The sequence below is a fragment of the Eutrigla gurnardus genome (assembly GCF_963514095.1).
Source record: "Eutrigla gurnardus genome assembly, chromosome: 9".
Taxonomy (NCBI): domain Eukaryota; kingdom Metazoa; phylum Chordata; class Actinopteri; order Perciformes; family Triglidae; genus Eutrigla; species Eutrigla gurnardus.
Genome location: NC_139923.1, coordinates 23,342,421 through 23,363,596, shown reverse-complemented (window position 1 = coordinate 23,363,596; position 21,176 = coordinate 23,342,421). Strand labels below are relative to the sequence as shown.

Sequence of the window (21,176 nt, the reverse complement as noted above, 5' to 3'; positions counted from 1 at the left end):
GTTGCTGCAGCAGCGTGAGAATCATCCTTCAGGAAATGTTTCATCTAGCTTTTCAGCTGCAACTCATAATAATGTGATTATTAAAGGGAGGATGTAAGCCTTTAGAAACAATAATTTGTGTACGAGTCACAAAAAAGCAAGCATTTTATTCATGCTTTTGTTCATCAATTTAAAAATAAAAGTGTTGTGAATTCCATCAAAATAATTTATGTGAGCTTAAAAAGGTGGAGGAACTCTGTTATGAGAATTAAACGAAGGGCACGCCGAGGTTGTGTGGGTTCTACCTCCACCACATCCATGCCTCCCCCCCCCCCCCCCCCCCCGCTCCCTGTTCAGCTGACCATATGCTGCACATCCTCTTTCATGCACTACCAATTTACCCCCACATCCCCCAGGGTGGAGTCATGCCCTGCTCAAATGTACTCTCGTGTACGGGGCTGCAACTCAAAGCCATTCATCACGCGGCCGCTCCACTCAGGTCGACAAACCGAGTGTGAGGCTGCGAGAGAAGAGGAGGCGAGTGGAAGGTGTTAAAAGGGAAGGAGTACTTACATGTACCATGTGTGCTTCTGGATCTGTTCTAACTGTAAGAGAGGAAGAAGAAAAAAAAACACATCTCAAGTATGCAAACAACGTGAATTATTTCATCATCTTGTTGGTATGAGGAGAATAATCATAAGGCAATAGAACTGAGGACAAAAAGGGTGAATAAAGACAACATTCAGTCTTTTGCCTGTGTACACAAATGGTGCAGAACGGCTTCAGTAAACCCTGAGCTTGCTCCCTTAATGGAAACACAATGGGACAATAGGACCAGACTGAACGGTGGAAGTAAATAAAGAGGCCTTCAAATATTAATACTGCCAATGGGAAAAAAAACATATTGAGAAAAAGAGCGAGACAGAGAGAGATGCAGCAAGAGTGGGAGAGAGAGAGAGAGAGAGGTGATACCACTAAGCTATAAACAGAGAATATTATCTCCGTCACACACACTGCTGACCCTGCCAAGCCCTCTGGTCTAAAGGGAATCTCCTATTCTCATTCTCCTCCAGTCTCTCTCTCTTACTCACACAAAAGCTGGCTACTCTCAATACCACTCTTGTCATCACACTTTTTTAATGTGGCCACTTTGTCACCGACGCCGTCAACGTGGTCTTTTTCCCCGACAAAAGGGAAAGCAGAGGGGACGACAACAGTGAGCAAAAGGGCAAACAAAGGAAGACGTCTGTTAGAATGACTCCGCCGCGTTTCAACTGCCCACAGAGGAAAACGGGATCAATGTCACTGTCGGGACTTTTTAATTTGCTCACGCTGTCGCCGTGGAACCCTGGGAGATACACATAGCAGCTCTAATTATTGTCACTTATTTAGAGGCATAGCTCGTGTGTGTGTGTGTGTGTGTGTGTGTCCATCAGTGTCTCAGTGTTTCCACCGTCCCAGAGGATTCACCTCTGTGCTTCGGCGCTGATGATTCCCTTCACGTGATATTAGTGCAGCCACAGAGCAGGCCCGGACCGCCCCGTTTATACCGACTACAGGTGGATCTGGTGGGCTTCCGCAGAGGTCACGCTATCGACAGAGACACCCCTGCCTGTCAGATACAGGCCAGTGGGTGACCTCCTCCTAGTCCCACTTTTATTAAAGGCCTGGAGGCAAAGAGACTGATATCACACGCAGGGTTGAAAGTGATGTCGTTTAAAATGCGCTACCACATCAATCAGTCTCAAAATGTGACAGTACCAATTCCAGCTGCTTTCACTCAGGCGGAGGGGGAAAGCTGCTGGAATACTGCTCTGGTTGGTATGAGTGTACCTCCAACAAACTACACAGGGCTTTTTCACCTATATATATATATATATATATATATATATATATATATATGCCCCTTGAGGTACAACAGGACAAGACTTGCCTTTTCTTACAAGACAAGGCAAGCCGTCGCTAGCTATTTAGCATGCTCACTTCCCTGCAACACAATGTTTTTTTTATCATTTTTCCAGCAATATTTTAAACTAAAGATGGCGAGATATTTTTAAATAATACATTCCCACTACTTTCTTACTCTATAATTAAAAAAATCGATTTTATTTTCCAACATTCTAGAAATTGAGTCTGTTATAAAACATAAATGAGAATAAACTGCTAAAATAGTAAATAGCTTAGCTTAGCAAATTAGCAGGAACCACCGTCCCAACAGCCTCTGACTCCGGTGCAATTTCTCAATGACGCACATGCCTCCCTTTATTCTCACACCGCCAACCTCTGCACTACGTCTGCACCGTCCCCGTGAATGCATTACGCGCCCGTGATGAAGTGCTCTTTAATAAAATAAGCTACCAATCCTCTTCATTGGCCGGGGAGCACGAGGATGCCAACCCTTCCAGGGAGCCTGCGTTCATTACAATACCGAAAGATGAGATGGCTGCGTTGAGACCGACTTGCCCTATTGCCTCCGGGGCCCCTTGGACTACACAGACAGGAAATGAAGAGAAAGGCTTTTTATTGGGCTAAGCCCCTTAAGCCCGAGTACGTGCCCTCCCACTCAAGACTCTGAGGGGGCCCCGGCTTTGTGTGTGTACTTGTGTGGATCTACTAGCAAAATGTAATTAACCGGAGGTGACAATAGACATACTGAAAACGCCGCCTGCGGTCGTGGTCTGATTATCTTATTGATTGTCTCAACAAACTACAATAGACGTCCTTATGAAAAATACTCCCGAGCAAGAGAACGTCACGTTCCCTTATGACGTCATTGGCACCCTTGGGGTGGACGGTCACCACTAAACTCTAAGAGTGCTCAATCGGACAGGGGCTGTTTTACATTCTGCGGTGTTACAACACATCACCCGGAGCTCTGTTTGGGGCCCTCGTGCAACGGGAGGGGGGGTCCGGAGAGGTAGCATATTCTCTCCCAGAAGCCCTGTCTGCGTGTAACCCTTTGTCGAGGACAGTGCCGGAGGCTGCGGGACATATCTGGGAGATCTCAGGGTGACCTGTCCTTGTCAGGCAGAGAGAACAGAAAAAATATAGTGTACATATACAGCATACCAAAGAGGGGTCTTTCAAGTTCATTTTTTTTTTCGACAGCGCTGTTTATCTGCATGGCCGCGCCTCGACGATGGCACCTCTGCCGCAAATGAGCATCTCTTTCTTTGTAGCGTCCCCCTCTTTTGTTTTTTTTGTGTTAAGTCATTCTGACAGTGTGAAAGCCAGCTACAGAGAAAATGGAGCATCAGCATCGACTCAAAGGTTGCATCACAACATTTCCTTACAGTGAAATAAATAAAAGCAGTTGTATTAACTGCATTGATGCACAAAGACACCTGGAGAGTGGAGGGTATGCATACTGTATGTGTGTTTACTTTGTGTGTGTGTGTGTGTGTGCAAATACAGTAACTTGTGAGCACGTCGGTGTCTCTGCGTGTCGTCTGAATGTGAAATGCAGGACACGAACAAAGGGCAGCAACATCTCAGCGTGAAGTCTGTCCTTTTTGAGAACTCTGGCCATTTTCATTATTTACATTTCACCTCCCTCTCTCTCTCTCCCTCTCCCTCCCTCCCTCTGCCCTTCACATCCCTCTGTTCCTGCGCTATCCTCCAGCCACCTTGCCAAGGTGATCGGCTGCCGTACAGAAAAGCGAGCGCACTAAAGAGTGCAGGGGGAAAGTAACACAAACAGCCGTCCTCCCCTGAATTCACATCCTGCACTTGAGGAGGAACTCAAACAGAATCAGGGATGAGGCGAGACAAACACTTTTGGAACACAGGGGAGGAAGAGAAGAGACAAAAGGAAAAAAGAGACAATGGTTGGCTTGGCAACAAGTTGATCTTAGCCAGTTAAGTTTGAAAGCGTATCTCTGCCATCTCGTTCCTCCTCGGAGCGATACAAGCTTACTGCGAATCTGTGAGATAATGACTTCCCTCTCTTATACGCACACCCGATGTTTTCCCATGAATGCTGTCTCATATAACATCTAAATGCGTTTCGCAGCTTCGACAACATCAGTCGTAAACACTACTCATCATGGACTATGAATATGAAAATAAACAAGGAGGATACGTACTCTGATTCAGCTCTTATTGAGGCACTGGGACTGTATGAATTGTGCATAAGGAGGTGCAAAGAGTACTTCGTACATTCATGTAGTATTAAAACACATTTTGTTGCGTACTGCTGAAGAATATCAACATGTACTGCAGAGGTGCGTGGTACTTCAATATGTGTGTGTGTGCCATGGGTGTGAAGGCTGAATATGCCCTCAGAGATATATGCAATGACTACACCCAGAGCCCAATTTACTGCTGGAGCAGCCTGCACTCCGGTGGGAAGACTTTCTGCAGGACTTTAATGGTTTAGCTCTTATTTAGCAAGGTCACGTTCGGAGAAGTATTCCTTATGTTGCCCCAAAGCTGAAAGCTAGTATCTAAAATATTACTGCATGTCATAGAATGAAGATTTCCCTCCATTGGAAATAAGTAGCCCAAGACCAAACGTGCACAAAAGCATGCGACCATCGTAACGGTGTGTTATCTGTTAATTGGACTGACCGTTAGTCTTTTGGTGGCGTCCACTTCAATCATGCCACGGAGGAGGTTCTGACAGTCCGGAGGGATGAAGTGCGGCATGTGAAACACCCCCAACTTCACTTTCTCTAGCAGATTCCTCAGGTTGTCGTCATCAAATGGCAGAGCACCCTGGGGAGACGCAGGAAAGGAGTGGTGAAGATGCGGGAATAAAAAAGGCAGAGGGGAAACGGTTTGTGCTTGTTTTAATGGCAGCACTGTGAGAGAAAATCACCCGATCGAGGGGCAGAAAAGAAGAAGAAAAGAATGACAGTGTCACCAAACAAAACCACATTTTAAAGAAGACGCTCGCTTTTTCCAACTTGTTCTCCCCAATTAGAGCATTCTAACCTCCGCCGAGATGCAGAAATAAATAATAAACAGCAGTAAGCTGAAAACGGGGCTTTTCTAATAATTACCCAGCATCCTCATTCACCTCGTTCATTTAGCATTCTCTCATCAGAGTCATCTATCAGCGCGAGCTGACACCTCACAGATGTGGCTGTTTGATGAATGACAACCTCCGCCACGAGACAAGATGGAGAGGGGGGAGGGTGGGGAGGAAAAAGGGTGAGAAAGAAAGGCTGAGAAATGAGGAGAGGTAGAGAAAAATAAAAGGGGGGCAGGCTTGTGTAACAGATGATCTGAGCGCAGCCTAACTGCTGGGGAGTGTGTGTCTCCCACAATCAGACAAATGGTTATCTCGCAGCCCGGATGACACGACGGAGAGACGGAGAAAGGCAATATTCATCTGCAGTCAAACGGCGTCGGGGAGAAACTTTTGTTTGCAGCGAGAGAAGTGCGGACGCCACGGTGAACAACGTGAGGTTTATGAGGGAGTGAGGGAGGAAGAGGCCCCAACAAAGACAAACACACAGGGCCCGTGGCCAGAAGCCGCCCTGTCAGCGTTGGTATTTATTTTGGGCTCTCTTCTTTCAGTTTGCCTGAATGAATTATTCATGGTGGCAGGAGTGTGTAGGAACTACAGTACAGCTGTTGATGAAACAAAGCTGCAGGGCTGCATGGCTGGGGAACCACAGACATAATGTAGCTGGAGAATAGACCTGATTATGGATACAGCGTTTTGTGTGGATACAGGATAATGAATAAAAATATGCCTCCATTCTCTGATCTTCTGTTGCGCAAGAGTTTCGGCTTAAGGGTATTTCTTTCTTCCCAGTAAGACCTTCTAAATGATAGGATTTTGAATTTAACTTCCTGAACCGGGAGCCTTCTGTTCGAGCCGCCGTGGCAGCTCCCGGCTCCCACCAATTTTTCTCATGCCATTAAGGTCAACAGCTAGTCAACAGCCTGGGTGCAAAGTTGGGGATGTCCTGTCACACTCGCTTTCTACGCTTGATCCATTACAGCTGCTAGCGAGGCTGGACGTACTGTTTGGCTGCAAAGGGAAATTGTTGAAATGCGTTGCCACTTTTTTCTCTGGAGAGATTTCCAAACCGCACGTCAGTCCAGATAGTAAAGAAGAAGCAGACACTCACCACCAACAGGGCGAACAGGATGACCCCACAGCTCCAGACGTCTGCTTTCCTCCCGTCGTACTTCTCCCCCTACGGATGTGAGAGTGTTTGTTAGCGGCTACGAGTGTTGGGCTTGGTTGAAATAAGACGACAGGCCATGAAAACGAGCTAAAAACATGGCGGATCAGATCAAAATGACTTACTCTGATGACCTCTGGACAGGCGTAGTGTGGAGATCTGTTGGGAAAACACATAAAAGTGTGATTGAATTGAGGAAGCAGAATAAAGACAGGGGAAAAAAAGAAATCTGGGTCCATTAAAGACTTCTCCATTCGTACGTCTGCACCGCAGTGAGTCAGAGTTATACAACCATGACGTAACAAACCTTAAAGAGTCTCACACACACACACACACACACTACTGCGTGAAAAAAGTGAAAGTTAGGCAGACGATAAATGTCTGAGATGAGCGTAGATCAAGATGTGTTTCGGGAGTTTAGACATCCGGAGGGTGTTTGGATGTCCTCCTGCTTGCTCACTCAAGGGCATCCTCTCACAGCTGACAGTGAACAGACCACTAATCTTTACTGCACCTGGATGGGCTGACAGTAAACCCAATGACTAGATTGACACATCAATATCATATGAAGATTTATGGAGCCGCCTCGCCACGGCTGCTCCGTAAGCCTTATGGTCTTGTTATTCTATACATTGCCTGATTGCCAATTCAGTCTCTAGGAAAAAAAGGTAATAATAATAAGGCTTTTCATTAATTTCTTTGTTTCTCTGATTTTGGACAGGGCTTTGTTGGGTTTTTTTGACGTGCCTACATGTGACGGCAAGAAGAAAGCAAATCAGGCACCTGTCTCCCCGAACCCCTCAGCCATGGTGATTCGTCCTCCACCTCCTTCCCCTGCTCGGTCTAATCTTACACCGGGAGATTTGGCTCTAATGAGTGAGTTTTCGAAGTCTGTAAACATGGCGCCCATTAGGGCTGCTGTTCTCTTGTGTACTCATGAATACCGGGCCCGGCGCCGTGGCTTCCTCCGGCTGTCAAAATACAGGCCGATACCGCGTCAACGGATGGGGGGGAAAGCTCAAACACAACCAGCCCTATGCAAATACGGCCCTCCTGATTGCAAGTGTCATAGTGCATTATGCAGATGAGCGAGGAATAAAAAATAAATAAATGTAAAAAAAGCTGGAGATTTGCATTACTTACGCCTAGTGAGTGCCACCGTTCTCGAGCCACAGCTGGAGCTGGTGCCAATATAAACTAATTATTTGCTGGGGCTTTAGGTGGCAAACACAGAGTGAAGGTGAAGACTGCAATGTAATCTGAGCCGAGTCCTAATTTGCCAATATTAGAACAGAAAATCATCATATCATCTAAATTATTTGCTATATCTCTACACTAACCCTCCCAAATAATGATATAGTTTACTTTCCATTTATGTCCACATATGTCAGCGTTTAAACTTCCCCAGAGTGAAACATTCCATACTTGTTGAAAGAGTCGTTTTTAATCAGACTGGGCTTTTTGGGAGGGAGGGGCAGGAGCTCAAGCGGAGCGTTTCAGTGAGAGGGTGAGAAGAGCTGCTGCAGCACAGCCAGGATGGTTAAAAATAAAGAGTTTTTGGAGCATTAAAGCCCGTAAACATGTTCAAGTAGCAACCTGAAATACAAGTAGGTGCCCGAAACGGAGCATAATTGGTCCTCTTTAATCTCTTCACTGTGGGGCTCGTTTAAACTCCTGAGGTCGTGCGGTGAAGATCCATGAGTATTCATGACCCTTGTTCCCTGTTGCGATGTACCTGCATTTAATGTCCTGACTTAATTAGAATTCATTTAAATGTATCAGAGCCACATATAAAAGCCCATATGTCATGAAATTCATATCATGATGGGGAAAAAAAATCTGATGTTATACACCAGGAGTTCTGATTATAAAGATAAATCAAAAACTATAAGAGCCAGAGCAGTTAATGAGTTGGCCTTTTCTTGCTCGTTTACTCCCACAACAACACTAATATCCCATCAAAAGCATTAACAGTGTTATTCCGAGAGAAACAAATAACAGTAGTGGTTTGCCCAACAGCATGAAGAAAAAAAAATGCATTTGGTTAAAGACCTGAGTTTGTTCTCAAGCAGAGGGTGGAAGGGAAACAAAAACGATAAAGATGCACAAAAAGCTGTCTTTGACTTCTACACCAAAGGGCTTAACGGCGTTAGACTGTTTACAGAGCGATCTCTGGATCAATCATACAGAAAAACCACTCATAAATGAACCATGAGATGTTCCTTACAGTATAAACAGTGAAACATTGCCTCCCATTTGCGAGGAGAGCATCGTGAGCTCAGGAGAGGACGAAGAGTACGAAGCAGAGAGAGAGAAAGTGTGGGCCGGCGATATCGAGGAGACGCTGAGACATGGTGCTCATCTTGGTGAAAATCCATCTTTTTGAAACCAAATTTGCGCGGCTCCTTGCTGCTCACGAGATCATTTCCTTTCATCAATCAAAGCAGCAGAACTAAACAAACAGCGCGCACTAATGAACTCGCAGCTGGGCTCACGCAGACTAAGAGAGAGAGAGAGGGAGATGAACGTGAGTTCCTGGATCCATATTTGGAATGTGGTTGTCAACGCCTCCGCCCGTCCACGCCGCCATGTGTTCACGGACGTGCTCCGAGGCTCTCCCTGCTCCACCTGGGGCGAGTCGCTCTCATCCTCACGCGGCTCCATTACCCGTGGCGAATGGAATACATTTGTGTCAGACCGCCGCGTGGTGAGAGAGGGCGACCAGATAAATGCGTTTAATTAAAAACTGTCATATCTACACTTAGAGACGGGACAGTCGGAAGAGCATGAATTATGAATTACCGCGCGTGCTCTGTGTGCTGTGTGTGGCCCTTTCCCGTGTATTAAGACGAGGCACACACATACACACAAACAAAGAGTGCAGAGTGGAACAGAGACTGATCTGGAATCTGTGCACGCACCTGTAAGAGAGCTCTACCAGCAACAGGTTACCTTTAGCACTTTGTAAATGCACACGAGGGACCGAGCAGATGCACTGCACCTGGACCGGATAGCAGCGCCGCTCGGACTGCGAGCAGAAAAGTCAAATATAGATACAGACGGGTCACGCTAGGACACTGCAAACAAAAAAAAGAGCTGAGTAAGAGCTGTGGCACTCTGCTGCCTTTCTAGGAAAACGCTTCAGCAGCGTTGGTCATCGCGGCTGCAGAATGACTCAATCCTGTGAATTTGACTTGCAGATAGCGACGCACAGCGCACTCAGCTGGCCTGATGTCTACCGATGAGTCATGAAAGCTCAGGCGCTGCTGGAAAAAAATTATGCAACAGTTTTCAAATGCACGCTTTTGTGTGTGTGTGTGTGTGTGTGTGTGTGTGTGTGTGTGATAGACAGCAGAACAAGCGGAGGACAAAGGGTCCTGGAGGTCAGGGATGAACTAAGCCTTGCCGGCGAGTGTGTGTGTGTGTGTTCGTGTGCGTTTACGTGCATGCATGTGTGTGTAATTTCGGTTGCAGCTGATTTGGGAGGTATAATCTGGACAGAATCAGGTCTGAGCTGAGGACAGATGTCACAGGGCCTCTCTATCTCCCAGCCCTGCACACAGTGTGACATGTAACCACAGAGAAAAGAGTCTCCATATCACTAAAGAAGATTCCTACTGGCCTCCCCCTTATAGCACAACATATATCTGGGCTGATTTAGATGTCCGCCACGTGTTGTTCACACTGGATATGTGTATTATGTGCTCCAAATCAATTTTCTTGTTCTTGTGTGCAGAGTGAAGCATCACCTCTGTGGGAAATCAAAACATCTACTCCGTTCAATATGTGTTTTAAACGTACCAACTATACCTCCAAAGACTAATCAAGGCCACGTCTCCCACTAGCCGAGCAATCCTGTTTCACTGCAGGCATACAAGACCTCATTATGTTGGGGAGGAATAAAACAAAGCATTGGCCGTGCTTTTGTTTTGACGTCTCACTTTCAGCGTGAACTTGGACGGGAGGGAAATGAAACACCTTTCTTTGAAACCTTCCTGTTAATCCATGCTGTCACTGAGTTCATGAACCAAACAGCCCCAAAACAACACAAGTCGCTTCTTCTATTGACGAATGTGACGCTACGCACGGTTCGCTACACTTCAGGGCTAAATAACAACACTCGCACAATACGGACGACCGTATTTGAGAAAAGACACCGAAATACTTTTTTTCCTGCAAGCGAATTCATTACGAGCGGCGGTGGGATTGATGGGCCTGACGCGGCGGCGACTGCCGGATCATAAAACCCAACATCAGACACGAGGAGACGGGGAGCGGTAATGTGTGGCCGGGGCCTCGGCCCTGCTCGCCGCCAGATAGCACTCTGTGAGAGACGCCGACTGTCTCTCCTCAAGAGATCAACGGGGCGCCTCGCAGAGGGATTGATAGCTCCACTCATCACTTTCTATTGCTTCTCCTCACCGTCGCTCTCTCTATTGTGTACCGCCGACTCTATGTGCCCTTCAACTACAACCTATTTGTACCTTCAAGGCGTTATTAGAATCATCAAAACACGGCATCTCTTACCCGCAGCTGGTTTCCAGCAGGCTGTCTCCGACCTGAAGGGAGGCCATGCCGAAGTCCGCTATCCTGATGTTGTTCTTTTCATCTAGCAACAGGTTCTCGGGCTTCAGGTCCCTGTGGCTGGAAGAAAAAAAATAGTGAAAGAGAAAGATTTTAAAAACAGTTAATGAAACAGAGTTCATCGCTGGTTGTATCATCCAGTGAAGAGGAGGCGTGCCGCAAGGTCCATCAAGCACCTGTGGATCCGCATCCGTGCACACGACTGTGAACAACACGTCTCCACCTGTTGCCCAGCTCCCCCCCCCCCCTCCTCCCTGCAACACTGTCTGGCTTTGATCGGTCCATGCTGCATCTAAGGGGCTCCCACCTCAGCGCCCGGCTGCTACGAGGTGTGACAGCTCCCCGCTGTGTTCCTTTCACCCTCTCTCACCCCCTCATCCCCTTCCCTCTCATCTGCCAGACAGCCACCAGCAAACTGGGCTGAGCGGAGGGGAACCAGCCGCGGACGTGGTGTTCATTAGCGGCCTGCTCATTACCGCCGAAGCACAGTGAGTGGGGGGAAGGATATCCAGCAGACATCGTCTTCCTCCTTAAAATAGACCATTGAGGGGAAGATCCTTCTCACATCCCCAACGCCGCCGCCGCTGTGTCGGAGGTTAAAATCTCAATTTTGATGAGTGACTGTTCAAAAGCGGTGGAGCGTCGGCGTTTCATCGTGTATTTAACATCTCTTCGGGGGCCGAAGGGCTGTATCACATCACACTGGGCTGCTCTTGTTCTTGTGATGTCTATCGAGGCCGAGGGAAGCCTCCATCTTTCTTTTCTTGCATTCTTACATGTGTGTATTATTGGTTACCTCCCTCTGCTTCGTGCAATCAGGGGACATTATGGGGCCACAGGGCTGTCAGGATGTCATGAACCAGACTTTCATCTTCTCTTTAGACTAATGATAGGAAGGGGGGTGAGATGCGTCTGCCTTTGAACAGCGCCTGATCACTATGGATGTTTAACCTCAGATGACATCAGCTGCTGTACAACTCGTTTCCTGTCCTGAGGGATTAGCTGTCAGCCGGTTTGTTATCATGCTGGCGGTCTCTGTGATCCCCTCTCTAATTGAAATAAAACACAGATAGCATCTAAAACACTTCTCCCCGGGCTAAAAACCTTTATCAATTCACACGACCGTCATTTGGGAGCGATGTCAGGAGCCTGCAAGTAAGTCTTTTAACCAACGCCGTCAAAGCCCAGGAGGAAGGAACAAACATTAACCTTCATCACCCGTCCGATTAAACAGAATACACAATATTTTCTCTCCCAACAAATAAATTGTTTTGGACAGTTACAAATCACTTGTCACTGGAGTTTAAACATGACAGGAGGTCAAATCACCGATTTCTAGTTACAGGGGGGAGAAGGAAGTTAAATAATTTGATGTGACATCAGTGACAAAAGCAGCGCCGAAGGGGGCGAACGCTTGTTTATTGTTGACATCATGTAACTCTAACCTGCTGATCCTTACAGACCCCAATCACAGAACCACAATCACGGAGGCATAAATACCTAAGTGCTCTCAAACTGTCAGCCTCGGATGCAAAAAAATGCACATTAATCACGACCTAAAAGACCCATAAACGCGGCATTATCATGGTGTAATCGCACATAGAGCACAAAGAGCCCAACCTCAAGAGACTGATCCGCAAAAAAGAAAGAAGGCAACGGCGTATTTTCCCACCGACAGCATCAAGGAGACAAATTGCATCTGGATGCTTCATTGGTTGTCAGGACCCTGGTAACCATAATAGGACATTAAACTGCCTCTCTGACATATTAGGCTGCACTTTGGAACTGTAATCTTGCTCACCCAGCAGGCCTTGCAGCGGGGATATCTCTGTCTTGCACTCGTATGTCACGCGGGGCGAGATGCTGTTAAAACGAATTCAACAGCTGCAACGAGCCCGAATGTAAATGTAGTTTTTCTTCCCAGAAAATGAGGAAGCCGTGCTCCACCAGCAGTAATGCCTTCCTTTTCTAACGGATTCTAAATGTCGTAAGTGCAGATTATTTTTTTTGCACGGATGATTTGTGCAGAAAATGAAACAATATAAATGTGAGTACAACGTTCTGCCCATAGAGAACACAGAGTAGATATGGAACAGAAATAGAAAAAAACCCCAAAGGGAGGCCACTATTTCAGGCTGACTATGTCATTCATCATGTTAGCATGCGTTGCTATCCATAACATAGTTGATCTGAAGAAAGGTTCACCACGCACTCTCGCTCTCACGACGCCGTCCGGTGTAATGTAGCAGCGTTTACACCCCAGTGGGGCTGTTAGACACGATTCTTACGATTTAACACCGAGCTCTTAATTGCCTGTGATCATTTGAACACACCGCGCTGATATGTTGTATTATACAGAAGGTTGTAATGGGTCCGTCCTCTTGGGGCTCACATCCCTATAATATACCAGACATGTTAATGGTGATGAGCCATTTTTTTTTAAATAAACTCTCGAGCCCAAGGAAGATATACTTCTCCCATTGTGACACATTTGACATTCACCATGTTTAATATTGCCTCTCGTTACGCCCGCGTTATCACACCAAGATATGTGGCACTAATTAGCTAAACTGGAACACTTGAGACTAACACTAATGGCTCAAATGCATCTTTTTTTTGACATATTCTCATGGCTGGGAAATAAGCACACCTGTTTTTTTATTCTTTTCATGAAGTACTAAAGCTGTCCCTGTACCATTATTGCTTGCTGAAGTGGAGTTTTTATCCACCGTCGTGCGCTGAAATGCATCCATTTCCCCTCCAGCACACCTCCGTGTCATCCTCCTCTTCCTGTCGTTCCTTTTTTTCCCTCCTCTCAAACTTTCCAGGCTTCGGTTGACCCAATTAGGCAGAGACCAAACACGTTCACAAAAAAATGCTTTAAGCTAATATTCTATCACATTAGCAAAAGATGACAACATTCCGGCTGCTGACTATGAAGTGCTAAGCAAAAATCTTTCATTACCCAACGGGGTTAATTGTGTATTAAGAGCAATGGGGGATAAGATAAAGTTGTCTTTTTTTTTACATAATTGTTTTTGCTGTCTAATGGAATTGGTCTGTTTTGCTTAAAGCAAGCGATTGGTGAATGGGGTTTTGCTGCTATATTATTCTGGAGTTAATGTCTTCTTCTTCTTCAGAGAAGTCAACGTTCGGAAGGACAATTTATTTCAAGGTACAGATAAACTGCCATGCCGGGGGTTTGAGTGGCAGAGGACACTTAAACATACACTCTGTTCACCCCTTTAAGAAAGTAAACTTGTGAACTTATTCTACTAATGTACCTACAAGTGAAGTTCATGTCCTTCACTACACAGTTTTTTCGTAAATGCCAAATGCTGATTCCTCCCATCATATCACCTCTGGTCACGTTTGATCTCACATCCTCATCCTGATCTTCGGAGTTCACTTGCACAGCTACAGTACAGTATTCATGCCTCTGGTGTCCCACACATTTCAGTCGTCTCCTCTCATATCATTTGCATTTAAACTGGATTAGAATTGAGAGGAAGGCACGGAGCTATCTCTCAGACACACAGATTTGCCTCTCCAGTGAGTGGCTACAAGAGAACTCCATCTCGTGCCATCTGGGACTCTTCTATCCATTCCTCTGGGGAGTTTTTCAACAACACAGGGGGAGGGGGGAGGTGATGCATTGTTGCATCTAATGCAGTGAGTTAAACGTGGGATTACAATGATGGCTAGTTTTGCAATAAACAAAGTATTTGCTTTTGTTGTTCCCCCAAATCTGCGTGTGCAACCCGGCGTTTGCTCTTAATCCACTGGAGTTTGACTGGGGAAGATGGGATGAGCAGTGGACCTTCAAGGCAGAATAAACAGACGGGCTGTCAGGAAGGCATCGGAGTGAAGGAGTGGCATAGATATTAAAAAACCCATAGCAGCATCAGCCAGCCAACACAAACAGCCACGGCCTCGGTGTTCAAAATGAGAAAAGTGAAGACTTGTTCACCTTTATTCTCTTAATAATTACCTTTCTTTCTACGATTCCCCCACAAACCCATTCCCCCACACATCAAGCACCAAATGACCATCTTTGTTCTCTCTCCTCTGGCTCCGCCTCATTCCATTTCCATTTCTCCATCCCATGTCCTCTCTCCATCAACTTCCCCTTCTCTTACCCAGTTACACCTCGATGCCTTAACGGTCTCCGCAGGAGAGGAAGACATCAGAAAATGTTGAAAAGAGGAGAGCGGGAGAGAAAATATTTCCATTCTGCGTTGTTAGCGGCCATCAGCCGTAATGATGATAGGTCATAAGTACGGGCTTTCTGCAAGGAGGCAGACAGACTGTCATCTGGGGAAACTGTGTCCACAAACCGTCTCAAAGGCACGAGCTGCTGTTGGTAGAGGGATGGACGCACCGAGGATGGAGGAAATGGAAATAGATGGAAAACGATGAGAGAGAAAGAAGCCGTGTTGTGGATTATTGGGTGCATCCAGGTAATCAGCTGGTTTCCAGTCTGGTGACATTAAGCTATTGCACATAATTAAAAGAGCGCGAGTCAAACCTCAAACGATGGAAAACAATGTCGAAAATGTGACAAAAATACTTCATCTACATTTGTTTCATGTATTAATTCGAGGAAGGTCATCGCTTCCTCATCAGTCCACACACACGCCAGTCGATTGTCTCTTCGGTGGAGCGGAAGCTCCAGTGATGTCACATACTTCATGTACGGCATCATTTATTAGCCAAGTCTGCACTCTGTCGCATTTTGTTTTTATTTATGCACAAAACTTTTTCCACCACAGCCAAGTGTGAAAACTTTTAAGCAACATTTCAACTTTCAGTCTGCTGTTTCCACTGTGTTTAGTGCACAAATAGAAAAATATGGTTATAAACAGGTGGACGAAGACACAGTGAGTGAGTGAGCGAGACAATAATAAAAGTTTGGATTCTGCCACGCTGTCTCTACTGTTGCATATTTTATTTACATGGTTTTTGTGGATCAATGTTTTAAAATACCTTGATTTTTCAATTACTGAATGAATTAGTTGATTAAAAAATAAAATTCCATTCGATGATTTTAAAGATGCAGTGTGTAGCATTTGGCAACACCAAGCAATGAAGTTGCAGATCGCAACCAACTGAGAACTACGATGCAGAAAAACGTGAATAGCTCCATCTGGGATGTTTCTTATTTTCAGGTGATACATTATAATACTAATATTATTATAATAGATCCCTCTAAATGCTTCACAATCTTCCTTTATGAATATTTGAAAAAAGAAATGCAATATTCATCTTCCCATACACAATCGCATACGCCACAGTGGAGCTATAAGTGATGCTATAAGTGATGCTATGATGCATGTGGCTCTCCAACCCTCGGAGGAGAGGAATAAAGCAGCTAATGACGGAGGGAGAGAGTGGGAGACGGAGGGAGAGAGGAAGGTGGATGTGGATGAAGTGCATGATTATGCCGCTGCGTGGGTTTAATGTGACTTGTGGACCAGGTGTTTGTTTGTGCACATGTAGGTGGCGGAAATAATGAGCGTCGGGGGTAAGAGGACGTGTGACTGTAGCTGTGTGATTCCTTTCAATTGTCAAGCTAAGTCTAAGCAAATTCTTTTAAATGTCACAAAAAATAATTTCCAAATTATGCAGACTTCCATCAACCGGTTTGGAGCGAATAAACTAGGCTACGTAGTTTTGACGCTACAGGTTTGGCTTCATGCACGACTGTTATCTGCCAGTAAACAGTGGAAGAAGTGGAGGTCGTGAACTGGAAACTAAACCACTCGCTTTGGTCATCTGACTCATCCAGGAGAGAAAAATAGAGGAGGAATTTGGAGTTTTACCAGTTCTTTCTTGTCAGCTAGTATTGGCCATGTTCCCTGCTGTGCAAACACGAAGACAATATAAATATAAATACATAAAAGAAGAAGCCAAAAGCAGAAACAGCTGATCAGTAAGAGTTAAAAGTAGTTTATTCTGCAAAAGTTTTTCCTCTATGGTATTTATCACATTGTGCGAGAAAGGTAAAAAAAACAAACAACCCAAGCAACTTTAATTGTTTTGTTTGTTTTGCAATTGAGTTGTTTTGTTTTTTTTATCACATTTCTAATAAGAAACTGTGGATAAAAACCTGTAATGGGAAACACGGCTGGTGTGTGATGAAGCTTTGAGCTGAAAGGAAGGGCTTCTCTTCCAATCTCTGCCTTACTCGTTGGGACGCTCGGAGTCACTTTATGTGACAGATAGTCTTTATCTCTTACCCACACACACTCGCTCTGTATTGAACACAGACACGGGGTTGTTAGCCGGGTCACAAGGGGGGGAGACCAAAGTCATTACTAAGCAAACAGAGCAGGGGTGAGACAGAGGACAGTGTGCTGCAGTGAAGGTGACATGGATGAGTGTTTGTTCACGCAAACGTAGAGTAGAGAAAATCTTTGCTCGTGCAGCATATGACAAAAAGGCAAAAATGACCCGTGTTACTGCTTGACCTCCTTTCCCGGGTATCGTCTCACTGGGACTTCCCAAACACTAAAAAAATCAATACAATATAGCTTCATTGCTCACATGAGAATAGAGCGTTTGTGCATCGGCTTTATCGCAGGAAATTAGATCAGACTGTGTTTTCATTGGTAAGTTCAAGTGTAACAAAAAGGTTGTTGATGTCTTTCACATTATCTCATCATCTATTAATATGGTTCAAACACTCAGTAAAACACGAGCAGCTTGTGATGCGTTCGAGGCACTTTGCTCTCCTCAACCGTTCTGTGTCTCTGTTGGGTGTTTGCCGTTATGGCAGACTGCCACATCGACTCCTCTGGAGTACACTCTGTAAGCAGATGTGGATTTTTGTCGAATGTCAAAAAACCTGACGAGATGCAGCCGAAGCTGTCGCGGAGATTCCCCCCGCAGGTAAATATGCTAAACTTATATCTTCGAGGAACCGACTTTGTTATTGTGACCTTAGAAACCTTCAGTTTTAGCAGCAAACTGAATCCGAATGCGGCTGGAGGAGAGCAGGTCGGTAGCCGGCCCTGACCTTTGACCTCACTGCAGACGGTTTGAAAGAAAAATGTTCACAAGGATCAATAAAATATCATATCATATGATGTGGGTTGGCTGTTTATTGGTCTCTCCCTGTATCTGGGTCACACGGCACATTGCAGATCTCACATCGGCAGACAAACTAATAATAACATCTGCTCACCCGTCTTATGGAGGAGGGAAGACACTGGATCCACCTTAACATCCAATGAAGATTTTCTCTTGTTGCCTCAGCTTTCATTAGAACCATCTCTTACTGACAACTCCTTTCCCATGTCTGTTTTTACCCGTTGCTATCTTTGCCTCATCTCCTTCGTCAGCTATCCCCGTGTGCTTCACTCCGTCCCTTCCTCTTCCTCAGCCTAAATCAGTCCGTGATGTGAATCAGGCAGCGGAAACACTGAGTCATAATCTCTATGCCCTTTCATTCATACCGATGCTTACATCCATCTGGCTCAAGAGAGATATTTGGGGTTAGAACGTCGGTGGGGAGGGAGAAGAAGGGGAAAACGGAAGGTGTGCAAAACAAATGATGCACAGTGAGTCACGCTGGGGCGGAGAAAAAAAGAGCACTTCTAATGGCCTGCGTAGAGAAGAAATGGTAGAAATGATTGCAGAAATGCTTTTTTATTGAGGCGATGCTGGGATCTCATTAGTGCGAATGGAAGGGAGGTGAGAAGGGCTGCGTCTGTCTGTCTGTTTGCACGTAATTGCGGTTGGGAGGAGGGCGAGTGGGTGCAGCAACATTCCCAAATAATCTTCCTCATGATACGTTTACGAGGCATCATTGTCTACGAGTGTTGGTGAAGGGATTCGAGGAGCTGAGAGAGAGAGAGAAGGAAGGCAGCAAATCAGGAAGAGGGAGATAAATCTGCGAGTGAATGTTACTACAAAAGAGCTGTGATAATCTTTGTGTGTGCGTGCACTTAATGTCAGTCCCAGATGCTTTCTCTTAATTGGCCTAATCTGTTCTTCTCACAGTCAGTTATTTACACAGACTGATAAAAGGCTTCTTACTTTCATTCCCTGAGGTAGGACAGTTTTGCTCTATTTCCAGTGTTATCTCCTGTTTTTTCAGAGTCAAGGTGGAATCCATCAACTACCTGTCCGATGAATTTGAAGAATAAAATGTCAAGCTCGAGACAGTTTAAAAAATAACTCCCCCCCACAATGGCTTTACTATTAAGTAGCCCCTTCTATAAATTATACTGTGCAAAAAACAAAAGCATATCCAATCACATAAATTCAACTGTACCTAATCATCCCGAGACAAATCAGTTAAATTCTTCCCTTTTAATTGCCATGCAACATTATGCAAATCTATCTCCCAGGCATTTAGCACTCCACACCAGGTTCCAGGGAATAATGTACCAAAAACAGTTTTCATCGGCTTCCCTTTCATCACCAGCAGGGAGCCTTTTGGTAAACTTTCAAGTATACTTAACTTTGCAGGGAAGCATATCTCTCTCTCTCTCCAGCCACAATCGTCCAAACATTATGATGGAATCACATAAGTTATCATTATGAGTTGACTAGCGGGCTAGCAGCTGCAGTACAACGGCATAAAAACCACTCTGGCCATTTTATGGTTGTATGTTAATGTTTGTAATCTGAGGCCTCTCTCTATGAATATTATAGGAGTCTGAGCAGCAAGGAAATAACCTCATAATGAGCTGCATAATGACCATGCTGTAATTGGGATTGACCTCAATATTCTTCTGAATAATGCAAGGGAAGTAGCACCCTTGGTCCGGTCTTTAGTCAGGACTTCCACTGCTAAAAAAATCTCTGTTTAAAAAGAAATCCTCTTCGAAGTTACCATAATCAACCATTCACTACATGGTCAGTAGGGGGGAGTATTGGCAAGAATACGATACGTATCACGATACTTTGGTCACGATACGATACATATCACGATACTTTGGCCACGATACGATACGTATCACGATACTTTGGTCACGATATGATACGTATCACGATACTTTGGCCACGATACGATACGTATCACGATACTTTGGTCACAATATGATACGTATCATGATACTTTGGCCACGATACGATACGTATCATGATATCGCGATATGAATACAGATGAAAACACAAGTACCTGTATATGTACATCAGATGATATTGATCAGAGGACAAATTGAGTCAAAACTATTTCATTCAAAACAGCCTCTCCATTTGATTAATTCCCATGAAATTCACAGGAATAAATAATGAAAATAAAATGGAAAAAGGATAAAGTACTGCATTCACAACGTGTTTAAACATGAATATTTTTTTTTAAATTGATCTTTGGAGTTGAAAAATCGATATTGAATTGGGCGGCAAAGTATCGCGATATATTGCCGTATCGATATTTTTACCCACCCTAATAGTCAGCCATCCTAAATGCCACGTGTACATGTTATTATCTTTTCTTGTGACTGAATAGTTGAACAGTTATATTTTTGCTCCTCTCTCATCCGTCCATGTTTTCCCTGTTTCTGCAAAGTCATTGATGATTAACTTGTGACCAAAGTAAAAATAACTTGAACTCATTCTGTTCCCCGGTCCTTGTGCTCTGCTATGCAGGCGCATGAGGACAAAAAAGGCATACGCTCTCTGGAGAGAGAGAAAAAACCCCTCTTACTTTCTGCTTTAGTATCACTAATGGATACGACACACACGCAAACACACAAACGAGCGCTCTAAATCAGTCCCCGCTGACGCGTTTCTGAAGTCTATATGATTGCCTCCAGTCGATGAGCTGGTAAACAGTTAAATTACCCCCCGAAGCCAAACACGATGCATCACAATGGTAACTACCTGGAAGCAAATTTCAACAACCGCAATGACTCAACACGGAGCAGAGCCTAGTAAAGAAAACGCACTGTGCAGTAAAACAAAAAAAAAGTCAGCTCTAAAAATGATACCTGAGCACTTTATGTGGATTCTGTTTTTCCATCTGCCCCCAAGCCAAACCACGCACTATATATAGAGTTGTATTCTCAGATATGAGCTGGTTTGCGTCACGAAAGCTGGGAAACATTACGAAAGAGGAAAAAAATAAACACTTTCAAAACAACAATATCATGTTTACTCGGTTCTGCAATCTTCATATTGAATCACTGGTTTGAAAACTAAACAGCTATGAATAAACAGATTGACAATTTAGATTGCAGATTCACTTCTGGGAGAATCTGGGCCTTTTTTTAGAATTCATTATTTGGGAACTAATTATTTGTTCAATGTTGTATGACAACCAAATCGACTTTGTTACACCTTCTGGGTAGGCTTCTTTAATGGTTGGTTTGTCTTTTTAAATATATGTGATGGTGTAATTCACAGGGTGAATATGATTTCTAGGGTTAGGACCCCAAATACCTCCCATATGTCACATTATTCTCAGATAAAAGTGACGTTTTTACTACTTTAAGATCATCCAACAACACTCAACGTTTCACT

The 21,176-nt window shown here is 44.8% G+C and overlaps 1 protein-coding gene across 3 annotated transcripts in view; it reads right to left on the bottom strand.

Annotated features, from left to right (window-relative positions):
• The window catches only part of LOC311018172 (serine/threonine-protein kinase BRSK2), a 145,277-nt gene that overhangs the window by 19,174 nt on the left and 104,927 nt on the right, over positions 1-21,176 (bottom strand). For all 3 annotated transcript variants that reach the window (XM_084016993.1, XM_084016995.1, XM_084016994.1), the window contains exons 5-9: positions 10,647-10,763; positions 6,245-6,278; positions 6,063-6,131; positions 4,549-4,695; positions 553-584 (exon numbers count right to left, since the gene is read on the bottom strand). In XM_084016993.1, the coding sequence (XP_083873119.1) occupies positions 553-584; positions 4,549-4,695; positions 6,063-6,131; positions 6,245-6,278; positions 10,647-10,763 (399 nt within the window). The remainder of the gene's footprint in view (positions 1-552; positions 585-4,548; positions 4,696-6,062; positions 6,132-6,244; positions 6,279-10,646; positions 10,764-21,176) is intronic.